Below are 24,611 nucleotides of genomic sequence, written 5' to 3'. Positions count from 1 at the left end.
ACATAGATATATAGATATTGGCCAAAGCAAAAACTCTAACTTGGAAATGAGTGAATAACCTGATAATACATAAGCATCAGAACAAACTTCAAATCCCAAAATAATGTAAACATTGTCCAGAAAAGGTGTATGTAATTGCAAATCGGGCTAGTCACTTCTCAACTCACAGTAACGGCCCTCGCCCCCCCTTATAAAGGCTGGATAAATGAAAGTAAAGTGGACAGATTCCATTCCTCTAGCTACTTCATCAGCCCAGTTTAAGGCACAGACTACATACCCAATTCCAAATCCTGGACCAGACCACCAAGCAAAAATTAGAAAATTTCCGAAACAACGCCAAACAATCTAAGGAGAGGGCAAAAGCAAAACATAAAGACTACTGATATTAGAGTGTTTTTTTAATAACATTTTTGCACGTTAAAGATATTACTTAAATACATTACAATGATTCAGGACACCAATGCTATAGTGTACTCCTGGGTTTAGTGTGGAAAACCCAGCAGCGTGTAGTAGTAGAGTGTAGCTCACTTTTACCTTTGCAGCCTGGCTGGGCCAAATGCAAAATGTAGACTTAGCCTTAGCTTCATGTGTCAAACTCCCATTGTCCCATAGATTGTATGCTTGCGAGCAGGGCCTTCTCACCTCTTTGTATGTTTTACCCAATTTGTTTATTAGTTTACTATGTTTGTCCCCAATTGTAAAGCGCTACGGAATATGTTGGCGCTCTATAAATAAATGATGATGATGATGATATGTGTCACTTTTCACCAGCATATAAAAAAATACATGGCACATGTAAAATGACAAATTGCACTAATATTGCTCTATGTATAAACAGTGAGTTACCTTATTAAAGACCTCTATGTAATCTCTCTTAATACATGTCTGAGTGTACTCACTGCAATAATGTCTTCCAAGTGTCCCACAAACAAATGTATCTGCCTGAAATCATTAAAAAAAGAGCATTACTGAAGAAAGAGCACATCTGCTTCTAAATACCCATTGAATTACGAATCCAGGTGTACATGTCTCATCCGATATGCGAAGCGCAGTGCACACATTTCAACACAAAATGTTAACAATCCCACCCCCGCTGCAAGGATAATATGGTAGAATGACAGGCAGACATTTTACTCACAGGTGTAGAAATGATCCGCGAGAGCCGTGAGCTCGCACTCCCGTGCTCTGCTAGCCAGAGAGCAGAGTATTGGAGAGTAGATTGTAGAGATGACAATGATGAGGTTGACAATCTTCTTGAGGAGAGAGCGGAGGGTGCTGATCGAGGGCATGGATAGCATGCCCATTACCAATGAGTCCAAGCTGCGTGCGTACCAGAGGGTGCGCTGCTACATTTGGCGGTGTTTTAACAGCAGACGCACAATAGTGCAGCTCCAGCGGTGCTGGAGTGACATACGCCTGCGTCAGCCCTAGCTTTTGGCGGAGCTCAGGGAGGAGATAGTAAGATGTGAGTTCTGTATTAATCGCATAAAATACTGTAATACAAACACCTGCTTTAATTTTATGAATAGTTTCAAAATTTAGTTTCAAAGTTTGTCAAGGAGGTGGCCTACCCCAAATAGAAATCTGTGTCCAGATTTGAAATGCGAGTCCCCCTCCAAAGCCACATGCTTAGGCCCCTGTTTCTGAATTTTACGGTGGTACATTTTCTTTCATTAATGATTAGGCCCAAACTCCAGACCAATAAGCCATGTTTGGGATTCAAACTCATGACCAAGTGCTACCCACTAAGTGGGTGCTGACATTACCTTTCAGACATTTATAATATTAAAGTGGCAGATGTGTTATATTTAGAGATGCACAGGCTCGCTTCCCCGAGAACCGAACAAACCCGAACTTAGCAGAGCCGAACCGGCTCAGTTCTTTTGCGCGCCCTCGAAATTGAAAACAAGGCAAAACGTCATTGTTATGTCGTCGGATCTCAGATCTCGCGATTTTTGGATTCTATAAGTACCGCCCTCCACGGCGATCCAGCGCCATTTCACAGACGGACACAGAAGGGGTAGTACAGTTCTTGGTAATCTTTAGAGCAGTTGGGCACTGTAGCAGTGTTCTTCAAAGTCTACAGTGACATTCAGGAAAGCTCCATTGCTAATTGTCATTGCTGAAATAAAATTAATAGGTCTGGCAGGCTTGGTTTTCTAAATCTGCAGTCCCATAATGTACAGTGTTATATAGGTTACAGACAAAGAGGAGAGCTCCATTGCTCTTTTGCTATTTGTTATTGCTGAAATACAAATATTATGGCTGGCAGGCTTGGTCTTCTGAATTTACAATCCAATTGTACGGTGTTATCTAGGTTACACACAAAGAGGAGAGCTCCATTGCTACCGTATATACTCGAGTATAAGTCGACCCGAATATAAGCCGAGGCACCTAATTTTACCACAAAAAAGTGGGAAAACTTATTGACTCGAGTATAAGCCTAGGGTGGGAAATGCAGCAGCTACTGGTAAATTTCAAAAATAAAAATATTGGGGGGTGGCTTCTATGCATTAGATAAATACATATACAGCTATTATTACCTAATGAGGGGAGAGAGAGAGAGAGAGAGAGAGAGAGAGAGAGACAGAGAGATTGATTAACCTACTAGTATGTTGCCACAGGGAAGAGAAAAAAATAATTATTCCTTTACAGCACTGGCTAACCAGTCAGTAAGTTCTAGCACGTCAGTGTTACTACAAACTACTGTACATCTCCCTGACCTGCAGCTACATTACATTTTCTCTTTTGGACTGAAGACTATTCTGGTGTGTACAGAGCAAAGGAAAGATTAGAAAGCTATAACTGTTTAAGATTTAGTTTTGCACTTTATATAAAGTAATATTATACATTTTGCACATTCCAGCCTTCCTACAGCCACTGCAAGCGCAAAGATTGTTGCAAAAAAAAAAAAAAATGTTTCAAGAAATGAAAACATTCAGCAATCAATAGAGCCCACACATCAGAAGGAATAGCAGTGACAATGAAAATGTCCATATTTAAATATAAATGGACTTCTGGGGTTGAAACCTATGTGGATATGATGAAGTGTTCAGCAGACATGATTCATTTATTTAAGTGTCCTGTTTGAAAGCCAGACAAGAGATTTTCAACGGGCAAGAATAGATTTACCAGATACTTGTGTGCGTTTGCCGAGCACTACCTATCATGGCAGACTAAATGGATGTTGGAGAACATTGTTACTTGTGTCATATCTGCCAGAAACATGCCAATGAAAATCCCTCCTTGATGTGTACATGGCTGGAACACGCGTCTACTAATCGTACTGGGTCATGAATGTCACCCTATAGTGCTCACTCAAAGGCTCACTCAGTCTAGTCTGACAAATCCATAACAGTTATTAATCTTCAGTACAATATATTAGGAATGTTCAGCCTTTTACTTACTTACCTGGTCTCCGGTCCCTCAGCTCTTTACTTCCGCAGTGGAACGCATGTGCGTTCCAATGACAGGAAGTTCGGCATTTGGAACGCAAACTTGCGTTCCAAATGCCGAACTTCCTGTCATTGGAACGCACATGCGTTCCACTGCGGAAGTAAAGAGCTGAGGGACCGGAGACCAGGTAAGTTCACTCGTGTATAAGCCGAGGGGGGACTTTTTCAGCATAAAAAATGTGCTGAAAAAGTCGGCTTATACACCAGTACATACGGTAATTGTTATTGCTGAAATTCAAATTCTAGGGCTGGCAGGCTTGGTCTAAATCTGCAGTTACATTTTAATGTACCATAGCTCACTCAGAAACAGGTGAGATGGCAAGGTTCAGATGTGTTGGATGCAGTATTTTTCTATACAAGATGGGTAAATAACATGCAAGCAGTAGATGATGAAAAAAAAGGTTTGCAGTTATTAGTTGCATTACACAAAAAGGTGTAAAAATATAAATATATTTTTACACTAAAAAGTGTAAATATATATTGTTTTTTACAAAAAAATAAATCTATATTTTAAAAAACAAAAAGCATGACTTGTAAGAGTGTAAGTGTGTGTCAATGTAGGGGATGATTTTTCCAAAGAGACATATCATTTTATCCAGCATTATCAATGAAGATCCACCAGCTTAAACAGTGGAACCAAATGTCCAGGTTTTCAGGGCATGTTCAGGACACCCACAGCACAGAAATAAGAATAAACCAGCTGACACAGATACACAGTACATCTCACTTGTCCAAATTATACAAGGTTTGAAAGAGCAATTTCAGTCACATAGCAGTAAAATGTGTTGCCTCATCACCAGAACCGGCAGATGGTAAGAGCAGAGCCTCCCTCAACCCACCACACATGGACTCGCCAACACCCACATCTCCCACCAATCTAGTACCCATCTGGGGCAGAAGTGGTTTGTTCACAATGTCCATTGCATTAAATTTATATCTATTTTTATATACACATGTATATAACACAATGCTTTACCGTTCTAGAGAAAAGCTTACAAGAACAACTTCAGAACTTGCATGTTAAGGCAGGGCACAATAAAACACCTGTTGTTTGTTTTAGTTCCGTGAGAAAATATTTTCTATATGGGATTTGACCTTGAGTAAAGGAAACATTAAATTCTGTTTTTCTAACTAAGTTTATATGTAGTGCTAACATCTACTGTTATACAATAATGACTACACTTAGGTAGAGATATTCTGCCATCTAGTGAATGTTTTCTTATGTTGACAAATACCTGTAGCTTTGATGATTAACGGCATTAAGTGGAAAGTATGTCATAATGAATTTGAACCACCCAAATAAAAAATATGGATATAGATTACACTTCCTACTGTGGATACCTGAAGGCTGGTGCAAAGTCTCAGAAGTTTTGTGGTGACTGCTGTTGCCATAATGTTTATTTTAGGTACTTCCCATTTTTGTTGAAATATATTGGCTTAGAGAATCATGGACTGCTGACAACTGAGTTAGACAGGTTTCCATAACTTTACAATCTTGAATTCTGCTTGGTACCTGATGAAGAATTCTGCAATATATTCAGACCATTGGGTAAATGTATCAAGCTGTGATTCTTTCAGCGATTTCAAATCACCTCAAATCACAAAAGATAACCGGTCCCCAAGTCGCCAAATGTATTAAGTAACGATTTTTAGTCTGCAATACCAAATCGCTGTTAATCTAGAGAATTAAACTCTCCCGTGTTTAGCTGAAAATCGCCATTTTCTAACCAATACACCTTTCTGATTTGGTTGCAAGATTTACATGTAAAACTCGCACGATTTTAAACTCACTAACATTATAAAAAGCAAGGTACTTCCTTATTTGAGTTGATAGGGGTTTCAGGAGCATAGAGACAGCAGGTTACAGTGTAGGAGAGAGTTTAGTTTGTTAAGGAGTGTGGAAAGTGAGGTTTGTGGGTTCTTTTCAGTCTTATTTTGTTTAGTTGCCCTTGTTTGTCTTATTGTCTGGGTGTTTATTAATATATTTTTTCGTGAGTGTTGTTTTTTTGGTGTTTACTGTATTTACCTTATCCTTGGTTTGTGAGTGTATTTGTTTATTGTTTTGTATTTCCCCTGTATTTTATTTGTCTGCCTATTTGTTTTTTGGTTTGCCTTTCCCCTGTGTGTTAGACTGTCAGGATGGTGACAGGAAGGTGAGGTAAGCAGGCTATGGAGATAGAGCAGTTAGGAGGTAAGGAGGAGCAGGAGGAAGAGGCAGGCAAACATCACTTTTGTTAGAAAAAAAACAGCTGTGGTCACAGTTATGTGACCCTGTGAATGCGGTGGACCCCATTAAAAGAACTACTGAAAACTGCAGAAAAAGAATCTCTGACATAAAAAAAGAGAGTGAAGGAGAAGATGGCAGAGGAGAAGCGGGCAGCTGCAGGGACTGGTGGTTGGCCTCTTGTGATGTCTACATACCTTACAAGGAGGAGTTTAAACAGCTAGGGCCTGATTCATTAAGGATCTTAACTTAAGAAACTTCTTATTTCAGTCTACCGGACAAAACCATGTTACAATGCAAGGGGTGCAAATTAGTATTCTGTTTTGCATATAAGTTAAATACTGACTGTGCTACATGAAAAAACAGTCAGTTTTGCTCCTCAAGGCATAAACGTTTGGAACACCGACAGACCTAAGATTGGTGAGTACTGTATAATGGTGCAAATGTTTATCCTTTATGGTCAAACAGTAATCGTGCAGCATGTAAATGTTTGATTTTTCTGCACATTGTAAACAGAAGTCTGAGCATCTGTAAAAGATGTGTTTTTTTTGGTGAATGTTTTTTTGCACATGAAAAATATATTAATATCAAACATTTGATATTTTTGTACACACAGTCTCTGCCCAAAAGTAGACACCCCCAGCACCAGCAGTCGCAACCCAGGAGGATGACTCCTTAGAAGGTAAATCCACCTATGCTGTAGTGGGGGAACAAAAATTATTTTAATCATTTGCCTGTAATGAAAAGCACCTGTAACTGCTTTTGTCCAGATAATGGTTATTTATGGGGTTTTTTATATTTTCAAAGGAACATCACAAGCCCAAGAATCCAGTGTCACAATTGGGGACACAGAGAATATGGAGGCACCAGACATCCAAGGTGATGTTTATGTAAGCCTGGAAACTGTGCCACATGTCACTCAGGTGCCGCAGCGTGCCAAGTCTGCACCACCAGCTTCTCCTGAAATTCCCCACAAAGCCAAGGACGACAAGCATCTGTACCTAATTTAGCACAGTCCATAAGCCAGATCAGTGAGATGAAGGGTAATTTGGTGGCATTCAAGCAGGACTCCTTGAGAGGTATGCAGTGCCAGCAGACAAACGGCTTTAGGTGCTTGTGCAATATGCAAGACACCCAACAAAGGATGTCTATCTCATTGGAACGAATAGATGCCAGCCTTATACAATTAAACACAGGACTAAATAACCTAACTAGGACTGATCGTGAACTCTCGGGTGATTTAGTTTATGTGTGTGGCCAATTATTGGCATGGCTGCCGGTGCCCTCATCATCTGTTGGTAGCATGGTAAGCACTACACCAAAAACACGTTGCCTGCGCAGTTTAAGAGGAACCTGGTGCTGTGGATGTTCCTCTATCCCTGTCGGTGCTGACTCCAAAATCAGATGTTGATCCAAAACACTGAACAAGACTTTTCCGACCAACACCATTTTCAACCACCCTCAGAGTAATTGCCATTTGGGTCCCTTTTTATAGTCCTCATTAGTCTGCATAGACCAATGGCTGATGTGCTTGCTAATCACGCCAGAAAATCCTTTAAAATAAGGTAATAATCCTTTTGTTTGTATTGTCTGCAGTAAGGGGTCATTGAATTTTAGAGCCTATCTGCAAAATCCCACTTCTGTCACCAAATAATTGTTAAAGAAATGTTCAAAATATTCAGATTGGGTATCGTCTTCAGCGCATTTATTGTAATAAAGGATACAGTGTGTGCAGACTTATTCGGGTTACATTGACTTTTGGAAGGGCATCCTACTGTTTCACTTCTTCAAATAAGAGATACATTATTTTCTTAGGCCCCTATTTGTTAATGATGAACCCTTTCAATCACTATTGCAAGATAAGGAGTGAAAGATTGTGTGTATTTATTAACAGTCTTCAACAGGAACAGCAGTCACAAAAACTGCTGTTCCTGCAAAGACCCCTCTCCTGTCTATCCTATGGTCACGATTGCAAAGTGACCACCTTTGCGAGAGCAGAAAGCTGCGGTGTGGGATCCGAAGATCCCTCTACCGCAATGCTCTCCTCATAGAGCAGAGCTGAAAAATGACACATACGGTAGTGTACGCCAGCCTGAGCTGTATGTGCTTGAGCTGGCATACATTACCGTATGTGTAAATGCCTTTTCATTCCTTATTAAATTGCGGTAAATAGCAGTCCCCATAGACATCTATGGGGACTGCTCTGTATTTCGAAATAAAATGCAAAGTAGTAGATACCTATGATATCTGCTGCAATGCACTGTTCATAAATTTGAACAATAGTTATATTTGTGGTGATCCCTGAAAACAGCAGTTTTCGGGAGAATTTAGTTGAAAAAAATGATTAATAAATAGGCCCCTTAGACTCTATGCATTGCTTCATGTAAATCTTTTATGTTGAATTTAGACATAGTATCATCACCAACATTTATTTATATAGCGCCAACATATTCCATAGCGCTTTACAATTGGGGACAAACACAGTAATAAACAAACTGAGTAAAACAGCAAAAGAGGTGTGAGGACCTTGCTCGCAAGCTTACAATCTATGGGATGTGACTTTTTTGAACCAATCTCTTTTTCTGACAGCTCGACTCAAATTTCTTATCTCATAATTGCCATATACAGACATGAAAAACATCTTCTAGCTGGTCTATAGTGATGACAACCTGTAGTATAGAGCTCATAGTGCTAATATAAATTTAGCAATCAGTACTGTATAGTAGCAGGGAAGCAGACATACCAAAAATGATCAGTAGGTGGTGATAAACATCCACCAACCACAGTATGTGAAGTAAGGAGGCAGAGCATTTATGGGTAGCATCACACAAGATGCAGTTCCAATAGTAACATCTCAGTAAGAAAAGCAAGGTGTGTTTACATTTTGAAGGCCTCTGATGTCATATATTAGCCACACATTCACTCCAAAATGTAAATACTTGCCTAGGCTGCATAAAAGCAGTTGCATTCATAAACAAGGTATTCTACAGTATGGACCCTCGATCAGGGGCTGATATTTCGTGGCACTGACAGGCAGCAAAAGTGTCCTATGGTCCCTAATCCAGAGCCTTCCAAGCAACAATTGCAAATAGCGCTCACTCGGTCTTCATTCTGAGAACTGAATCTAAACCTTAGGTTGGAATACCAAGGGATACCATATTTGACAGGGAAACACACCAGGATAAATTATTTTATTAAAATATGTCCCCCTCATCAGGAAGAGGAATAGTGGCAATACAAGGGGTACATGTGCATGCTGTCACTTGTATAATGTAGTATGTACTTTTAATGGTGTCCCCATATTTTCATCTGGAAATTTTTTTATTTTTTCAAAAATGATTTTCATTGAGAATTTTAGTTGTTAAGAGTACAGAAAGGAAAAAGAAAATAGGGATGGGGAGAAGGGGAATACGATGCACGTAAAAACTCAAACATTACAATGTGAGTATACAATACAGTCAAAACAAGAAATACGACGTATGTCTAAAGCGAACAATCTAACTGGAACACAACATCGAGGAGAAAAGATAGATTTTACTGCGAGAGGGCTTCTTGCGTAGAACAGGAACTAGGATGGATAGGGTGGGTCGAAATATATTCCTGCCACGGAAACCACTTTATGTGAGGGGATGTGGTAGAGGTGGAGTACGGGACCCCTAGTGTTTCCATGTCACAATTCAACTGAACTTTAGAGCTTTAGAGATAATTTTGGAGACAGGGGGAATGTGTGGCATCTTCAAGGTTTGGGCAATCGCAGCTCAGGTAGCAATGAGTATGTGTCCTATGAGGGTACGGTCTTCCATGGAGGTCTGGGAAGGGAAGATGTGTAGGAGTGCAACGTCTGGGCTAGGAGTGATAGTGACTTTAGTGACAGTTGTTATTAGTGCAAACACTAAGGTCCACAGAGGACCAATGACAGATATCAAAAATGTCAGCGGTCTCCCCACCGTGACGCCAACAAGAGTTGGAGTGTGATGGCCAGATATTATGAAGATTAACCGGGGTCAAGTAAAGCATATGAGGCAGTTTATACATCATCTCCGTATGGTTTAAGCAGCGAGACATACGGTGAGTCGTGCGGAAAATATACTCCCATTGGGTTGGATCGAGCTCTTGTCCAATGTCTGTTTCCCACAGGTGCAGGGAAGAAATTTTCTCGAAGTCTTTCCCGTCGGGAGAGGTACTTATACCAAAAAGAGGCGGCTGTCTTATTAGGAACCCAATGTCAGTCTTTCATAGAATAGGGAAGGGGGATTTTGTAATGAGTGCTGTTGGTGTTGGGACCGAAGAGAAAGGAGCCAATGTCAGACTTGTAAACACTTGTCCATCTGGAAATTTTAAGTGTTGCCACATCAGAAAAAAAAATATTGCCCCACTGGTAATAAAATAGTATGCCATTATAATATAATAAAAATAAATTACCTTACATATACTCATTAATGAAATTTGGCCTACTAATTTATTCATGAACTAATTTGATCCCTGTAAGATAATTTTGCCCCCTCTAAACAAGAAATCATGACTACCTTCAAAATTAAAACTTGTATCGTTCCTCCAATTATGTTAACATTGACCAGCAGTTGAAAGCTGATGTGTTTGCTAATCTCGCCTGTACAAAGCACGCTGCTGATTCTGATGATTTTTACAGCAATCTGAGGCGAGTTCACAAAATCAGTTTCATATATATGGCAACCTATTTTCTTAGAATGACCAAAAGTAGGGATCCCAATTTGTAGTGTGTCAATTCTGATTACATCACTTTACTGATAATCAGGGCCATCTTTTCCATTGGGCACGATGGGCAGCTGCCCGGGGGTCCCACGGGCAAGGGGGCCCCATAGGCACGGCTCTTAATGAGAATAATCCTGCAAAAGAAAAAACCTGCAAAAAAAACGTTCAAGGGTCACTGAGCAAGTACATCTATCTATCTCTGTCTACATCTATATATCTATATCTAGGGGCCCCGGTGCACTGCTTTGCCCGGGGGCCCATAATGTTGTTAAGATGGCCCTGCTGATAATCTACTATTAACTCGCACTTTCATACATCGAAACTAGCCTATAAAAATCAAATCATAGCTTGATACATTTTGCCCTTGGTGTTTGTCATCGTATAATGTGCAAGCTCGTCCTCCCACTGCCTGTGTAGACTGCACCAGCCACCGCTATAAGAGGTGACAGTGAGATGGTGTCACTCATCGACCGTGACGTCACTGCCAAAATGTCACTGTTAGTTCTTCAAGGGCACTAAGTGTAGGCAGTCACCGGCTACACACTATTAATAATGTGTTACCACATATACCACTGTGTTATGTGCGGACACTATAAAGGACCTGCCCAGGTCTAGGCTCACTGGCAGAGTGTCGGGTGGGCTGTCCTGGCACAGGCCTCGCCTCCCAGCTCTGTCACTTCCTGTCCCGGGCCGGCCGGTCTCAGCTGCGGCTCCTCCCGGTTTAGGCCTCGTCTCGGGGCACCAATGGATTTTACATAGTGTAACCTACTGTACATATTTCCGTCTGTAGAGGTTTCGGAACTTGCGGCCTCGTTATGTCCTCGGCCGCCCCCTGCCCGGCTCTCTGCTGCTGCCGCCGCCCTCTGCACCCGGCGCCTGTCGCAGACTCACCGCAGCGCTTTCTCCCGGGGCCACCAGACCCTGCCTCAGCCTCCAGCTTCCAGCTCTACCGACTGCATCACTTCCACCTAGGGCTGGAGTTGCGGCCGGAGACCAGGGAGCTGTCTGGTTGTTTGGTGCTTGAACTCAGCTCTCTGTTGCCTGGGGGCCCAGCTTTGGTCTTGGACATTCACCCGGTTGTCAGAATTAGTTCTGTACGTTGCAGGAGAGGAGGTCGACAGAGCAGGAATCCCAATGACAGACCTTTCTCCTCTTCTACCCAGACCTGTCCCCCTAGTGACCACAGCTGCACTTGTGGTCAACGGTCCTGCCCTCAAGGTGACCACTCCTGGACTTCTGATGATCCCACAGGTATGTCCCAGGTGGTACCTGGTGATCCAGAGTGTAAAAGTGACTTGCAACCACCTGAATCACCTCCCAGCCCTCAAACCACTGACCATTTGTGGTATGTGACCCATGAGTCTCCAACTTTGAGACCAGTAGCATCAGAAGGCTTACCTGTAGTCACTCCGGAGCCCCTTGACCTTTCTGTTTCACGTGCAACAAATCCTCATTTCTTGTCATGTTCCTTACCTGGTATTGTTGACTATTCTTGTTCCCCAGACAATGCTGCTGCTTCCCCTGCTGGTTCAGGTTGTCACTTTATAAATGGTCATCGACCACCTGCAACTTTTCTTAAACCTTCATGTCTTGCATCTGGGTCTACCTTAACAGTCCCTCATTCTCCCACAGCTGATCTGTCTTCCCGCTCATCTTCCTCATGCTATACCTTGTCACCAGACTCAATAGTATCCCCTACTGCTGACAGCAGTTTTGCTACAGCAGTTACCCCTCCTCACTTTTCATCTGTGGATTTTCCTTTTTTGGAGGCACTCCCTTGCACTTTTAGCCAGCCATGTGGGAACCATAGTGCCAGTGACTCTGTGCCCACTCACTCCTCCTGCTGCTTTCCGTTGGACTTTAGGGTCGAAGAATTTACAGATTATGGCTCTGCACTTACCATCACTGTGCCTGAAACTTTACAAACCAACGAAACGTTCCAGGTCATTGTACACTACATCACAGGAGAGGGCCCTGCGGTGAGTCTTGTGTGCCACAGGCATTACTAAAGGTTAAAGTGACAATCCCACATAGATTTCTTTTCTCCCATTAAATAGCAAGTAAAGTACATTTGGCTATCCTGCTACAAATTATTAACTAACTTACAAAAGCTCTCTTGGTTGGCAAATGAAAATGGCCGACAGAGACTGATGGTCTGCTACCCAGGCTCACAGCTCTCGGCATGTTATGTGATGGTAGAGGGGGAAGAAGAAGGAGGATGTTGCAGTGCAGACAACGTTCAGTGCATTGTCCTAAAGCCATCTACATCATATGCCATGTGACTGTGGTTGCCATGGTAGTCCAGAACAATACAACGTTACTAACAGCTTAGAGTAAATAAACAAAATTGTAAATGCTAACTAATTTATGGGATTGTTACTTTAAATACATCTACATACTAGCAAAGCAGTAATTTCCTTGCAATGTGTTGATGTGATGAATTTCTGTGTCGCAACCCCAGACTGCATGTGTCCCAGGATTTAAAGAACTACATATAGATTGTAAGCATGCAAGCAGGAACGGGTTGGGTACAAGTTTACGATGGTCACAATGCCAACAGGTGCAGTGTCTTTGTTATGGTAAGTCAGGATTTCCTTCTAATCGGTCATCTTGCAATTGGAATTATTTTGTAGGTATATAGTGTGTTGGCATTGTGACTATCGCAAAAATGTTTACCACTGGCAGCAACTGCTTTACCTCTTAGTCTGTTAATGCAGAGTGAATTTGTATTACTGTGTTTGTTCTAAGTTGTAAGTGACTTACGGTGCGGAGTATGCTGGTGGTATATAAATATATATTTTTTATTTTGGTATATTGAAATAGAAACATGAACAATAAGTGGAATATTAGAGAAACGAGCATAATGAGAATACAGTACAAGAAACATCTGATCATAGACATACAAAAAAACAACAACAATATTTCAGTGATTGTTGAAACAGTGAAAAAGTTTTAGGGTATATATGAATGTGGAGGGAGGAAAGGAAAGGGGGGTCTGTCTGGTTGTCATAGGTGGGGGGAAATTACAGTGGGAGTGATCTCAGGTGTTTGGTGGAACATGTCTACCCATCACTTGTACGATAAGGAAATCTTTTCCATTCTGGCAATAAACCAAATATTGGACCGGAAGGCAGACATACAAGGGGAGGCAGTCTGCTTCCAAGGCAAATAATCAGCGTGCTGCAGCAAGGATATGGGAAGCTAACTTCGCTGAATGCCTATCTGTGTCCAGAAGGAGATAGCAGAGGAGAAAGGACTATGTGTCCTTCCGGACTGGATGTGAAAGAAGGATATTTTTGGGCTGTACCACAAGATGTGAAAAAATGTATCCTGCGTACCTCAACCAGGCCAGCAGGATGAAAAGCTATAAGGGAACATTTTGGAGAGCTTGTCAGGAGTGAAGCCTATGGTAAACCTTTATAGGCGTTCTCATTGATCAGTGTGGAGATGAAATTGGTGGCCACTTGTTACCCTTTCATTTTGTAGCCTGAGAGACCAAAATTACAGTGGTCTCTCAGTATTTGCAGAATTTGGAATAGATCTGGGAGAGATGTTCACAGCTGTTGGGAGGGTCAAGAGAACATCATCAGCCAAAAGAGATAACTTGTCTGCACACACGTTCTAGAAGGGTGGGCTCGAATGGTTGCAACAAGGGGCTTTATGATGAGGGCAAAAATAAGAGGGGGCAACTGTGGCGAGTATGTGGCTGGGTCACTTATAAATAACTTATTGTACAATTTATTTCAATTAGTGCTGCAGTGTGCTGATGTGTATCATTGCAAATGTACTGAATTTTGTATTAGAAATGTATCGATTTCTGATGCAGAAGCCATATATTGGAGGAAATGTGTTTTGTTTTTTGTAAGAAGGGAAATCCTATGCTAATTAGCCCTTTTCGTTTATGAATGACCAAAACATCTTTTAGCCTGAATGCACAGGAGGGGATCGTTAGACTTTTATCCTGCGTCTTAGATAGGTTTGAAACCTAACAACAAGTAATTTACGAAGTAACAAAATTTTACATCAATTTTGTGAAGTTTAATTTGCATTTAAATCCAAGTTTAGAGAACATATTACATTCTGATGCTAATCATTGAATGTAATATCTCAGACTTTGTGGTGCCAGGTAGGAAAGGGGGATGGTTTACCCTCTGCCAACATGTGTGTCAGAGTATATAAAGTGCTCTGTTTGAGCATGTAATGTATTATACCATCTGGACTTCTTGTACCTCTGGCTAGTGTGTAATGGTCCTTGTAAGGACCCTTTGAGTAAATAAACATCACTGCTTGAAGATTCTGCTTGATGCCTATTGCTTACTGTATTCAGTGACCAACAGATAAGAGCTTACACTCTAATCCATTCCCCGCATGTCTTGTGTTGAACCCAGCGTCTCTGTCGACGCTCTTCCCACTACCCAGTTCTAATTCTTGGCAAGCGGTCAGGAGGTACTAGCCAACCAACAGCACAAAGGCGCTGTATCGGCTATACCAGCTACCTCCGAAGTCATTGGTTCTTAGTGCCGTGTAGAAGCTTAGTGGCAGTGTTGGAAGCCGTCCCCGCACTCGCTAGGCAACGGGACGCTTCCTTCTCCCTGGGCCTCGCCTGCTGCGCGCATGCGCAGTTCATTGTGTCTCCGTTGTCAAGCAACGGGACGCTTCTTAGTCACTTCCTGTCAGCTGCTCTGACCGCCAATTCCACTGCCATCAATCAGGATTTTTGGTCTTCTATTTTTACCTGCCTCTGACACTAGGCAGGTGCTAGAGTATCAAGGTCTTCTTATGCTCTAGCCCAGGCCTGTCCAACCTGCGGCCCTCCAGGTGTTGTGAAACTACAAGCCCCAGCATGCTTTGCTGGTAGACAACCAGTTGATAGCTGGAAGAGCATGCTGGGACTTGTAGTTTCACAACATCTGGAGGGCCGCAGGTTGGACAGGCCTGCACTAGCCTTTCTGTTTGCCTTACTGAATCCTGATTGATTCTCCTGTTCCTAACTTGGCTATTCCTGACCTTCCTTCTGGACTTCCTCTTGGCGTATACAGATTTCCTGGCTTGACCTTTGGCTTCCCGACCACGCTACTGTTTGATCCTTCTGCACCAATTTGCTCACACGGCCTGACTTCAGATTACATGACCACGTTTGTTCGCCCACCAATTCGCTGGTGGCTAACTAGAAGGGCTGTGTCCTGTGCATCTTCTGCAGCTAACTCGAAACTCCCTTGCGGGGGTCCTTGGCGAAGACCAGAGGTGCGTTTAGACTCCGTGCCTTCTAGCTTAGCAGCGCAAATACCAGCAGGTAGGCGTCTGCCTCCATTAATCTGTGACAGTATACTCTGGCACGGGTGAACTTTCGGCTCGTGATCTGTTACTCCATCTTGCCTGCCGTGTTTTCAGGGATTGGTTTCCCATCTGGATACCCCTTTTAGTCTCGCAAACGACCTCCCGGTCGATGATTGTTACCACCTCTGAAGTGACTCTTTGTACATCCTCTACCACGTTACGGATTCCTCCGCCTGAAAAATTTGATGGGGATCCTAAAAGGTGCTGTGGATTTCTGAATCAATGCTTAATTCAGTTTGAATGCAACTCTGCGTTCTTCCCTTCAGAGCGAACCAAGGTTGCATTTATAATTTCTTTACACTCCGCACAAGCTTTGGCCTGGGCTTCCTCCCTCGGAACGAGACAGCCCCCTGTTGCGGAACTCCTCATCTTTTATTGAAGCCTTCCACAAGGTATTCGGTGAGCCTGGATAAGTTTCCTTCGCTGCCTTAAGCCTGTTGAACTTGTGTCAAGGTACTCAGACTGTGGGTCAATATGCGGTTCTCTTTTGCATCTGAGTTAAAGTGGAATAATGAGGCACCCGTGGAAACCTCCTGGCAGGGGTTAGCAGACCGTATTAGAAATAAGTTTGTCTCTCATGAACTCCCGACCGATCTTGATGCCTTGATCTCACTCTGCAATCGTGTGAACCTACGCTTCCGGGAATGCACTCAGGAAAGAGCGACCACCAGGTGTTTTTCTCCACAACGGGCACCCCATTTTCAGAGTCCACCTTCCCTACCAGAGGAGCCTATGCGAATCGGACGTTCTGTCAACTGAGGAAAGCGAGATTTTTCTATGACCATTTCTTTGGAATCTCCTAGCGGCCCTTTGGTAACTTCTGCCTTTGTGGATTCCAGCTCTGCCGCTAATTTAATCTCTGCCTCATTGGCTTCGCAACTCTATATATCCACTCAGACACTTTCATGGCCACTTTACCTCTCCGCGCTGGACAGCAATCGCATCTCTAATGGTACTATATCCCAGGTTACCGTCCCTCTCCGACTGACTGTTTTTTGCATTCAAAATGGATCGAATTTCTTGTTCTACCGGAATCCATAAATTCTGTCATCCTGGGACTTCCCTGGCTCAGGATTCATGCACCACAGTTCGATTGGGAGTCTGTCCAAGTAACTTCTTGGGGTCCACAATGTCACAAAGGATGCCTTTCTTCTGTGAAACCTGTGCTGACAGCTATTTCTTGTCTTGTGTCCACCTCTCGGCCATCTCTTCCTGCACCCTACTCAGCTTTTAAGACGTTTTCTGTAGAGCTGCCTCTGGGTTTCTTCTTCCTCATCGGCCTTGGGATTGTTCCATTTATCTAATCCCACGTAAACCCATACCTAATTGCAGGATTTATCATCTCTCCTATTCAGAAAACCTCGCCATGTCTCATGTTGCAGAGAACCTGCAACAACGGTTTATATGGAAGTCCTCTTCTCCGGCAGGTGCTGGATTTTACTTTGTGAAGAAGGCAGATGGAACACTCCATCCCTGCATTGACTATCGCCAGTTAAGTGCAATTACAATCAAGAACAGATATCCTCTTCCTCTCAATACTGAGATGTTTGACCGGATCAGTGGCTCCAAAGTATTCTTCAAACTGGCTTTACGAGGGGTTTATAATCTGAGCCGACTAATGGAAAACTGCCTTCAGTACTCATGATGGTCACTACGAATACCTAGTTATGCCCTTTGGTCTCTGCAGTGCCCCGCGGTATTCCAACCCTTTATTAACTAAATCTTTCAAGATTTTTTATACAAATCAGTGGTAATTTATTTGGATGATATCCTAATTTTCTTCACTGACCTCACCTCTCATCAGTCTCATGTTGAGGAAGTTCTCTCGACTACGGCAGAATCAACTTTTCTGCAAATTAGAAAAGTGCATTTTTTTTTCAACTGAAGTAAAGTTTATTGAATTTTCTAAGATAATTGCAAAGGATACAAAAAAAAGGGAAGGGGTAGGACATAAAAGGGGAAAAGGGGTACATAGTGGGGACGAAACACAACAATATGTCATAAAACACCAGCAAGAAAAGTGCATTTTTGAAGTCTCTCGGATACCGTTTTTAGGATACCTGGTCTCTGGCTCTGGTCTCCAGATGGACCCTGAGAAGGTTTTGGCTATTACCAATTGGCCACAGCCCCTTGTCTTGAAGGCGGTGCAACGTTTCATCGGATTTTCCAACTACTACAGGTAGTTCATCAAACATTTCTCTACTCTCATCGCCCCCATTACTGCCCTCACCCAAAGGTCTGCCAATCCTAAACGGTGGCCACCCGAGGCTATTGCTGAATTTGGTGCCGATGGAAGTCCTTTTTAACGAGAAAAAAAGCCTTTGAGTCTGATTTATGTCCCACTTTGGTGCCTCGATTTATGTTTGAGCCATCCAGCATTGTCGCTTTAACAAGCACTCCTCCGGTTGGCCGCTCTTGCCTTGATATTCCTTTGCGCCTCAAGGTACTCCATTAGGTTCATGCCACCAAATTTGCAGGACATGCCGGGGTCAAAAAGACCTTTGCCCTTCTTTGCTGGTGCTTTTGGTGGCCCAGACTTTGTGTCATTGTTAAAAATGTGTTGCCTCCTGCAAAGTCTGTGCTCAGAATAAGACGCCTAGGCGGTCCCCTGCTGGACTACTCATGCCTCTGTCTGTCCCGGAACATCCTTGGCACAATATTTCAATGGACTTTATTACCAACTTACCTCTCAGCAATGGATTTAATACTATCTGGGTGGCCGTGGACAGGTTCTCGAAGATGTTCCACTTTGTCCCATTAAAAGGACTTCCCTCGGCACCAAAGCTGGCTCAAGTCTTTTATTAGAGATTTTCCGTCTTCATGGGTGTCCTCGAGAAATTATTTCAGATCGAGGTGTCCAATTTGTCTCACACTTTTGGAAAACCTTTTTGAAAGAGTTGGGAGTCAGCCTAAAATTCTCCTCTGGCTACCACCCTCAGACTAATGGCCAAACAGAACATGTTAATCAAGATCTAGAGTTATTTTTTTGTTGCTTCTCTTCTGGTAATCAGTCCGACTGGTGCAGTTTACTCCCTTGGGCTGAGTTCGCCCATAATTACCACATCCATTACTCCTCTGGCTCCTTCCTCTTTTTTACATTTTTTTGTACCTACCCCATTGCACCTGATTTTGCTTCCTCGCCTGCTTCCACGGTTCCTGCTGCCAACACTTTTTTTGGTTTGTGATTTGGCTCATATCTGGGCTTCTACCAAAGACAAATTGTTAACATCCGCTTAACAATACAAATGTTCTGCTGGGTTGGGTATGCTTTAACGGTGCGGAAAATTCCGACACCGAGGAGTCCTCCATTTAAAATCCGAATGTATGAAAAAACGATTTAAATATAAGCAGACTTACCTCCATACTGACGCTGTAGATCTCCAATCGCAGCAGGATGCTGACCGCAAGTTATTCCGACTAGTCAGGTGTTCGTCACTACACTTTCACGTCATTGCGACCTGTATCACTTTTAATTTAAAGTGATGCTCTAATTGTGCATCTTCTGCAGCTAACTCCAAACTCCCTTACGGGGGTCTGGCAAAGATCAGAGGAGCGTTTAGATTCTACGCCTCCTAGCTTAGCAGCACTAATTCCAGCAGGTAGGCCTCAGTTTCTGTTAATACGTGACAGGTAGCAGTGGGATTCTCCTACAACTATTGCTCAGATGGCATTCGCAGTCGGCGAGTGTCTAGTCGCAAGGTGAAACCAGTAGGAGTGGTCCATAACAGTCGGATATGGACTGTGAGAAAGAAACCCAGATACGTTGTGCAGGAAGAGCATCCCTTCATCCTTCCCCTAACAGACCGGGTGGCGAAGTCAAGCCATCTGGTCAAGGGGTACCAATAGAGGTGCAGATAGAATCCGAAGGCGAACCATTGATCATTAGGAGTAGAGTGCTTTAACACCAGTAATAAAAGCGTCCAGATATACCAAACCCCAGTAGATCATGTTGAAAGCTTTCTCAACATCTAGGGAGAGAATAATGGCTGGGGTGTTACTAGTATTGAGCATATGGAACAGATCAATGGTCCTCCTTGTGTTATCCCTCGCCTGGCGTCCTGGGACAAATCTTACCTGATCATAATGAAAATGGAATGGAAGTACTGAGTTTAGTCTATTTGAAAGAATCTTGGCATATAATTTGAGTTATTATTATTGAGCAGGGAAATGGGTCAATAACTAGTGCAGTTATAGACATCCTTGTCTTCTACATGGATCACAGAAATCCGAGTCTCTATCGATTCCCTGTAACAAGACTTTCCAGTAAGGATGGAGTTGAACAGAGCGTGCAGATGGGGGACCTTGACATTAGCAAAAAAAAAAAAAATTTGCAGTAACCAGCCATAAAGCCATCGTGCTCTGAGGTTCTTGGACTTTCCCCAACTTCTTGAACCTGCTCAATTTCTTTCAGTGAGAACTTGACATCCTGTAGAGTTCCAGCTCAGGGGGAATTCTTGGGGAGCTTGGCTAAAGAAATATAAGTATGTCATCTGCAAGTGCCTCTACTCTGCTAAGGGATAAGTAAGTTGTGGGAGGTTATAAACATTTGAGTAATAGGATTGGAAAGTGTAGCCGTTCCATTGGGGATCATAATGTAAGACCCTACTCGAGTCCCTGAGAGCCAGGAGATTCTGGGTGACTATCTTGGCTCAGAGTTTAATAGCAGAAGTCTGCCGGCTTTATCGCCTTTTTCATAATATCACTTATTGAGCCACTTCGGCTTATTTGTGGCTTGGTGGGAAAGCAGAAGGTTAAATTCTCCCCTAACATAGCTAATCTCTCAAAGGATATTTGGGTTCTGAATTGGACTTATGTTGCAGTGGGTGGGGTACGCGATGGCGATGACTACATTTCGGACAACAGTGCAACAAAAGAATGCTGATTGCTGTAATTTCGACACGTAGGAAATACCAACTTAGTGTAAAAGTGACAGAGAACAATTCCAGCAACCCTGCTATCAACACCGACAGGAGAACATGCCCGTACTCAGGTTGACGTCACTACAAATTGCGATGCTACATTGCTAGTATTAAGGTGGCAATGCAAGGACCTGCCGATTATTTTTTTTTTTTTTTTTACAAAGGCTTTGACATTATAGAACTGAAAGGAGAAAACTGTTTTCCTAGTTCACCACTACCACTGGTTACAGTTAAAATGCTCGTAACGAGACCGTTGGCTGGATGGTTTTGGATAGTCGTAACCGTTTAGATTTGGCAGCTATAGCAATGAGGTGGCCCCGACGGGTGTCCTAAAGGGTCATAGGAGAGACATCGGGGGTCGTTCATCGTTCATGTCAAAAAATATTCAGAGAGGAGGGTATTTAAGAAGGAGTCTTCCTGTCATGGAGCAAAAATTTGTTAAGTCTACAGATTGATTTGGATGGTTACTGAGCCAAGGAAGTGAGAACAACTGCGATAGGGCATGGTCCAACCAGGTGATAGGGATGATTTAAGAGGAGGCACATTTTAACGTGAGGTTCATGGCTAAGCAGGAACATTTCAATTCTGGAATAGGTATTATGGGGAAGGGAGAAGAAGGTGTAATCCCTAGCTAGAGGGTCAGAGACTCTCAACGAATCGAATACGTTATGAAGTCTCAAAAATACCTGCAGAGACTTGGCATTGTAGGCGTCTCTCCAGCAGGTGGGACATCTGGGGAGGGAGCCGATCTACGGTAGGGGCCGTGACGCCATTAAAGTCACCAGCAACGATCAACTTGCCCTGATAAACATGCGCCCAATTTTCTTGAAAAATTTGTGCTGAGCATAATGATCCACAAGGGTGCAGGGGAGAATATTTAAGTAGCTTATGAGTATCAAGAATCTACCCTTCTTGTCCTTAAAGGAATCGAGGCGGTCGAAGGTAAGGTGGTACACAAACATAATTGCAACACCATGCTGCTTCTAACTGGGATTGCACTCGTGGTAGGTCAGGGGAAATTTTAGGTTGTAGATGATTAATAATGTGTGTTTCAAACCAGAACACCAGATCACCTTTAAGAGTTTGGCGAGAGGAATGTAGTTTGGCTCGTATAATGTGAAGAGCCTCAACTCCCCTCAGAAACAAGATAAGATTTATTGTCCTGAGAAGGTCATCGGGTGGAAATCATCATCATCATCATTTATTTATATAGTGCCACTAATTCCGCAGCGCTGTACAGAGAACTCACATCAGTCTCTGTCCCATTGGGGTTTACAGTCTAAATTCCCTAACGCACATACGTCAACTTGTTGGCAGCCATTTAACCTACCAGTATGTTTTTGGAGTTCAGGAGACCAAAGCCGGTGAGAAATGAGAGGGTCAAGAAAGTCTAAGGAAGGCATGAAGAGCAATGACTGCGGAGGAGGGGAAAAGGGGAACTGACAAAGTGAAACAGAAGTCACGTGTCTGTAGTGCTGGTTATGGACAGGTCATAATAAACGAAGCATCAAGGGGAGCAGCATAGAGCCAGAGGCTCTGAGGGGGTACATGACAGACTGTCCATCCATGACAGGGGGAGTTTGTCTGGCAAGAGGATCCAGAGTGGCCTTAATAGGGCATTTGACCTATAAATGGGAGGAGGGCTGAAAAGATTAGTACAACTCTTACAATTGTACTGCACTGGGTAGAATCTTGGACCCTTTAAAGTACTTTAATCTAATGAAAAATAATATAATTATGCGAGGTACCTAAGGGTGGTGCTTCCACACATGCAGTATTACCACTAAATCAGAAAAAGGAAGGAACCATAAATGTGTATAATGGGCACTCAGATTCATTTCTTCCAATATGTATCAATTATCATTGTTAACACCATCGTTAAATCTTTATTTCACACAAATACTGAAAAACAAACAGACTTTTTTTTTATTAGTGAAATATTTAAAAACACTGAATTGACTATTGTGCCAATTATGTTTTTTTACTGTTAAAAATAGCTGTGCATCACTGCTATAACGTTCCACCGCTGAAATCTCTACTCTTATTATTATAATATAAATGATAAGAATGCTCCTAAACATCTAATAATGTGTGTAACTCTTAACTTTATTTCCAAGTATAGGGTTTAACAAATTTTTTTATTCTAGGGTAAACATTTTAAAAAATACACTTGATGGCGCATAAGATCATAATGCTGTGTACAGTAGATGATAGCTATAGTGATGCTACTAATCCTTATAGGCCACTACTCAGCCAAGTATGTGCTACTTCAAAGGTGCTTATGATACCACTCGTATAATGGCTGTGTGTAAAAGGACCTGTGGATGCGCCTCACATGCGCACGCTATCCTCTTGTTCTGTTCTCAGATACACTCGTTATAAAACTCGCACTTTTCCTTACACAAAGTTGCCTTACTCAGTCTCTTGGCCACACTAAATAACATAAGCTTTACAGAATTAATTATCCAATAACCACTGTATCTCAGCAGTACTTCACAGTATATATTCGTTAAAAATAACCAATACTCGCAACATATGTATGTATTTAAAGTATTTTACTGTTGACACAGAAAACCCTGCATTTACAGTTCACATATATATCATAACGTTGTTCAACATAACTTAGTATAACAATATAAAATTAACCCTTGGTTCACCACCTTTATCTTTTACACAATCCTTGCTTTATATATGTATCCTTAATAAGAATTCGTATTTATAATATTGATTTAACTATCACAGATATCAAACAATATAAGTAGTCGAATCAACATTACAAACACATATATAGATATCAATATATATTTAGATAGCTCAGATCAAAGAAAAAGTCACATATTATTGTGTCACCTGTAATCCTATAGGACCTATGTTGGTCTATCATTCCTATAGCTGCATATCAATAAGACACTATCTGGAAATATGTTCTAAAGAAATGCAACAGGGAGTCATGAGATAATAATGCTGTGTAGAGTAGATGGTAGCTGTAATCATACTACCAATACTTATAGACTACTACACAACTAAGCATGAGCTGCTTCAGAGGTGCTTGTGATACCACTGTTATAATGGCTGTAACTAGATGGATCTGTGCCTTTCAGGAGATACTCGCATTCTCCCTATTTACCAAAAAAGCATTGGGAATATATGTTTAAACGGCACAGATCAAAAAGAAAGTCGCATATTACTGCACCAACTATTATATAGAACCTGTGTTGGTCTATTAGTACTATAGCTGCCTATCAATTAGACGCTGTATGAGAATATCTCAGAATTTCATCTAGTCAAATTCTTAGAATCATGTGCTGTCCCTGTTACTATAATAGCTTATTTGGAGGAGTTATATATATATATATATATATATATATATATGAGCCAGCAGCGTGCGTCTGACTATGCCATTGTGCGTTTTGCTAATAGCTTTTTCACAAGCAAGTCAATGCGATCACTTAATTGGTTATTTATAGTAAAGACCACTTCTCCTAATGACGTATATGCTTGGTAGCAGCCACAAACATCAGCCGGGATTGACGCTGCCCGACCACCAATAGAAAAAACACACCTCCCCACCTGAGATGGTGATTGGTCCACTCCATAGTCCATTACTTGACAGGTAAACATTAACTAGTGATTATCACACACTGCTTATCAAAACAATCAAAGCAGGTAAAGATGCTAGGCTAAAGGGAAAATGTTTTTATATTTAGACTCCAGAAAAATCTCACCAAACGGATGGTTATATGCAAATTATCTGGTCATTCATGAATTACAAAAGACATATAGACATACCTTGATCCTGACAGATTAAACAATCCATAAACTGTCAAGAGTGTCATTGTTCTAGGACTCTAAATTCATACTCCTTTTATGGTCCCAACAAGCTTTTACACACCTTTCACCTAAAGGAATCGGGATAATTAAATTTAGGTGGCTTATGTTCTCAAA

The 24,611-nt window shown here is 42.1% G+C and overlaps 1 protein-coding gene across 1 annotated transcript in view; it reads left to right on the top strand.

Moving 5' to 3' along the window:
* Positions 1–11,069: 11,069 nt before the first annotated feature.
* The window catches only part of RNPEPL1 (arginyl aminopeptidase like 1), a 38,363-nt gene continuing 24,821 nt past the window's right edge, over positions 11,070–24,611 (top strand). The window contains exon 1 of the mRNA XM_075202408.1: positions 11,070–12,389. Within this exon, the coding sequence (XP_075058509.1) occupies positions 11,226–12,389 (1,164 nt within the window). The 5' untranslated portion in view covers positions 11,070–11,225. The remainder of the gene's footprint in view (positions 12,390–24,611) is intronic.

Source organism: Mixophyes fleayi, chromosome 3 (assembly GCF_038048845.1).
Source record: "Mixophyes fleayi isolate aMixFle1 chromosome 3, aMixFle1.hap1, whole genome shotgun sequence".
Taxonomy (NCBI): Eukaryota; Metazoa; Chordata; class Amphibia; order Anura; family Limnodynastidae; genus Mixophyes; species Mixophyes fleayi.
This window is presented reverse-complemented; position numbering and strand designations above follow the sequence as displayed.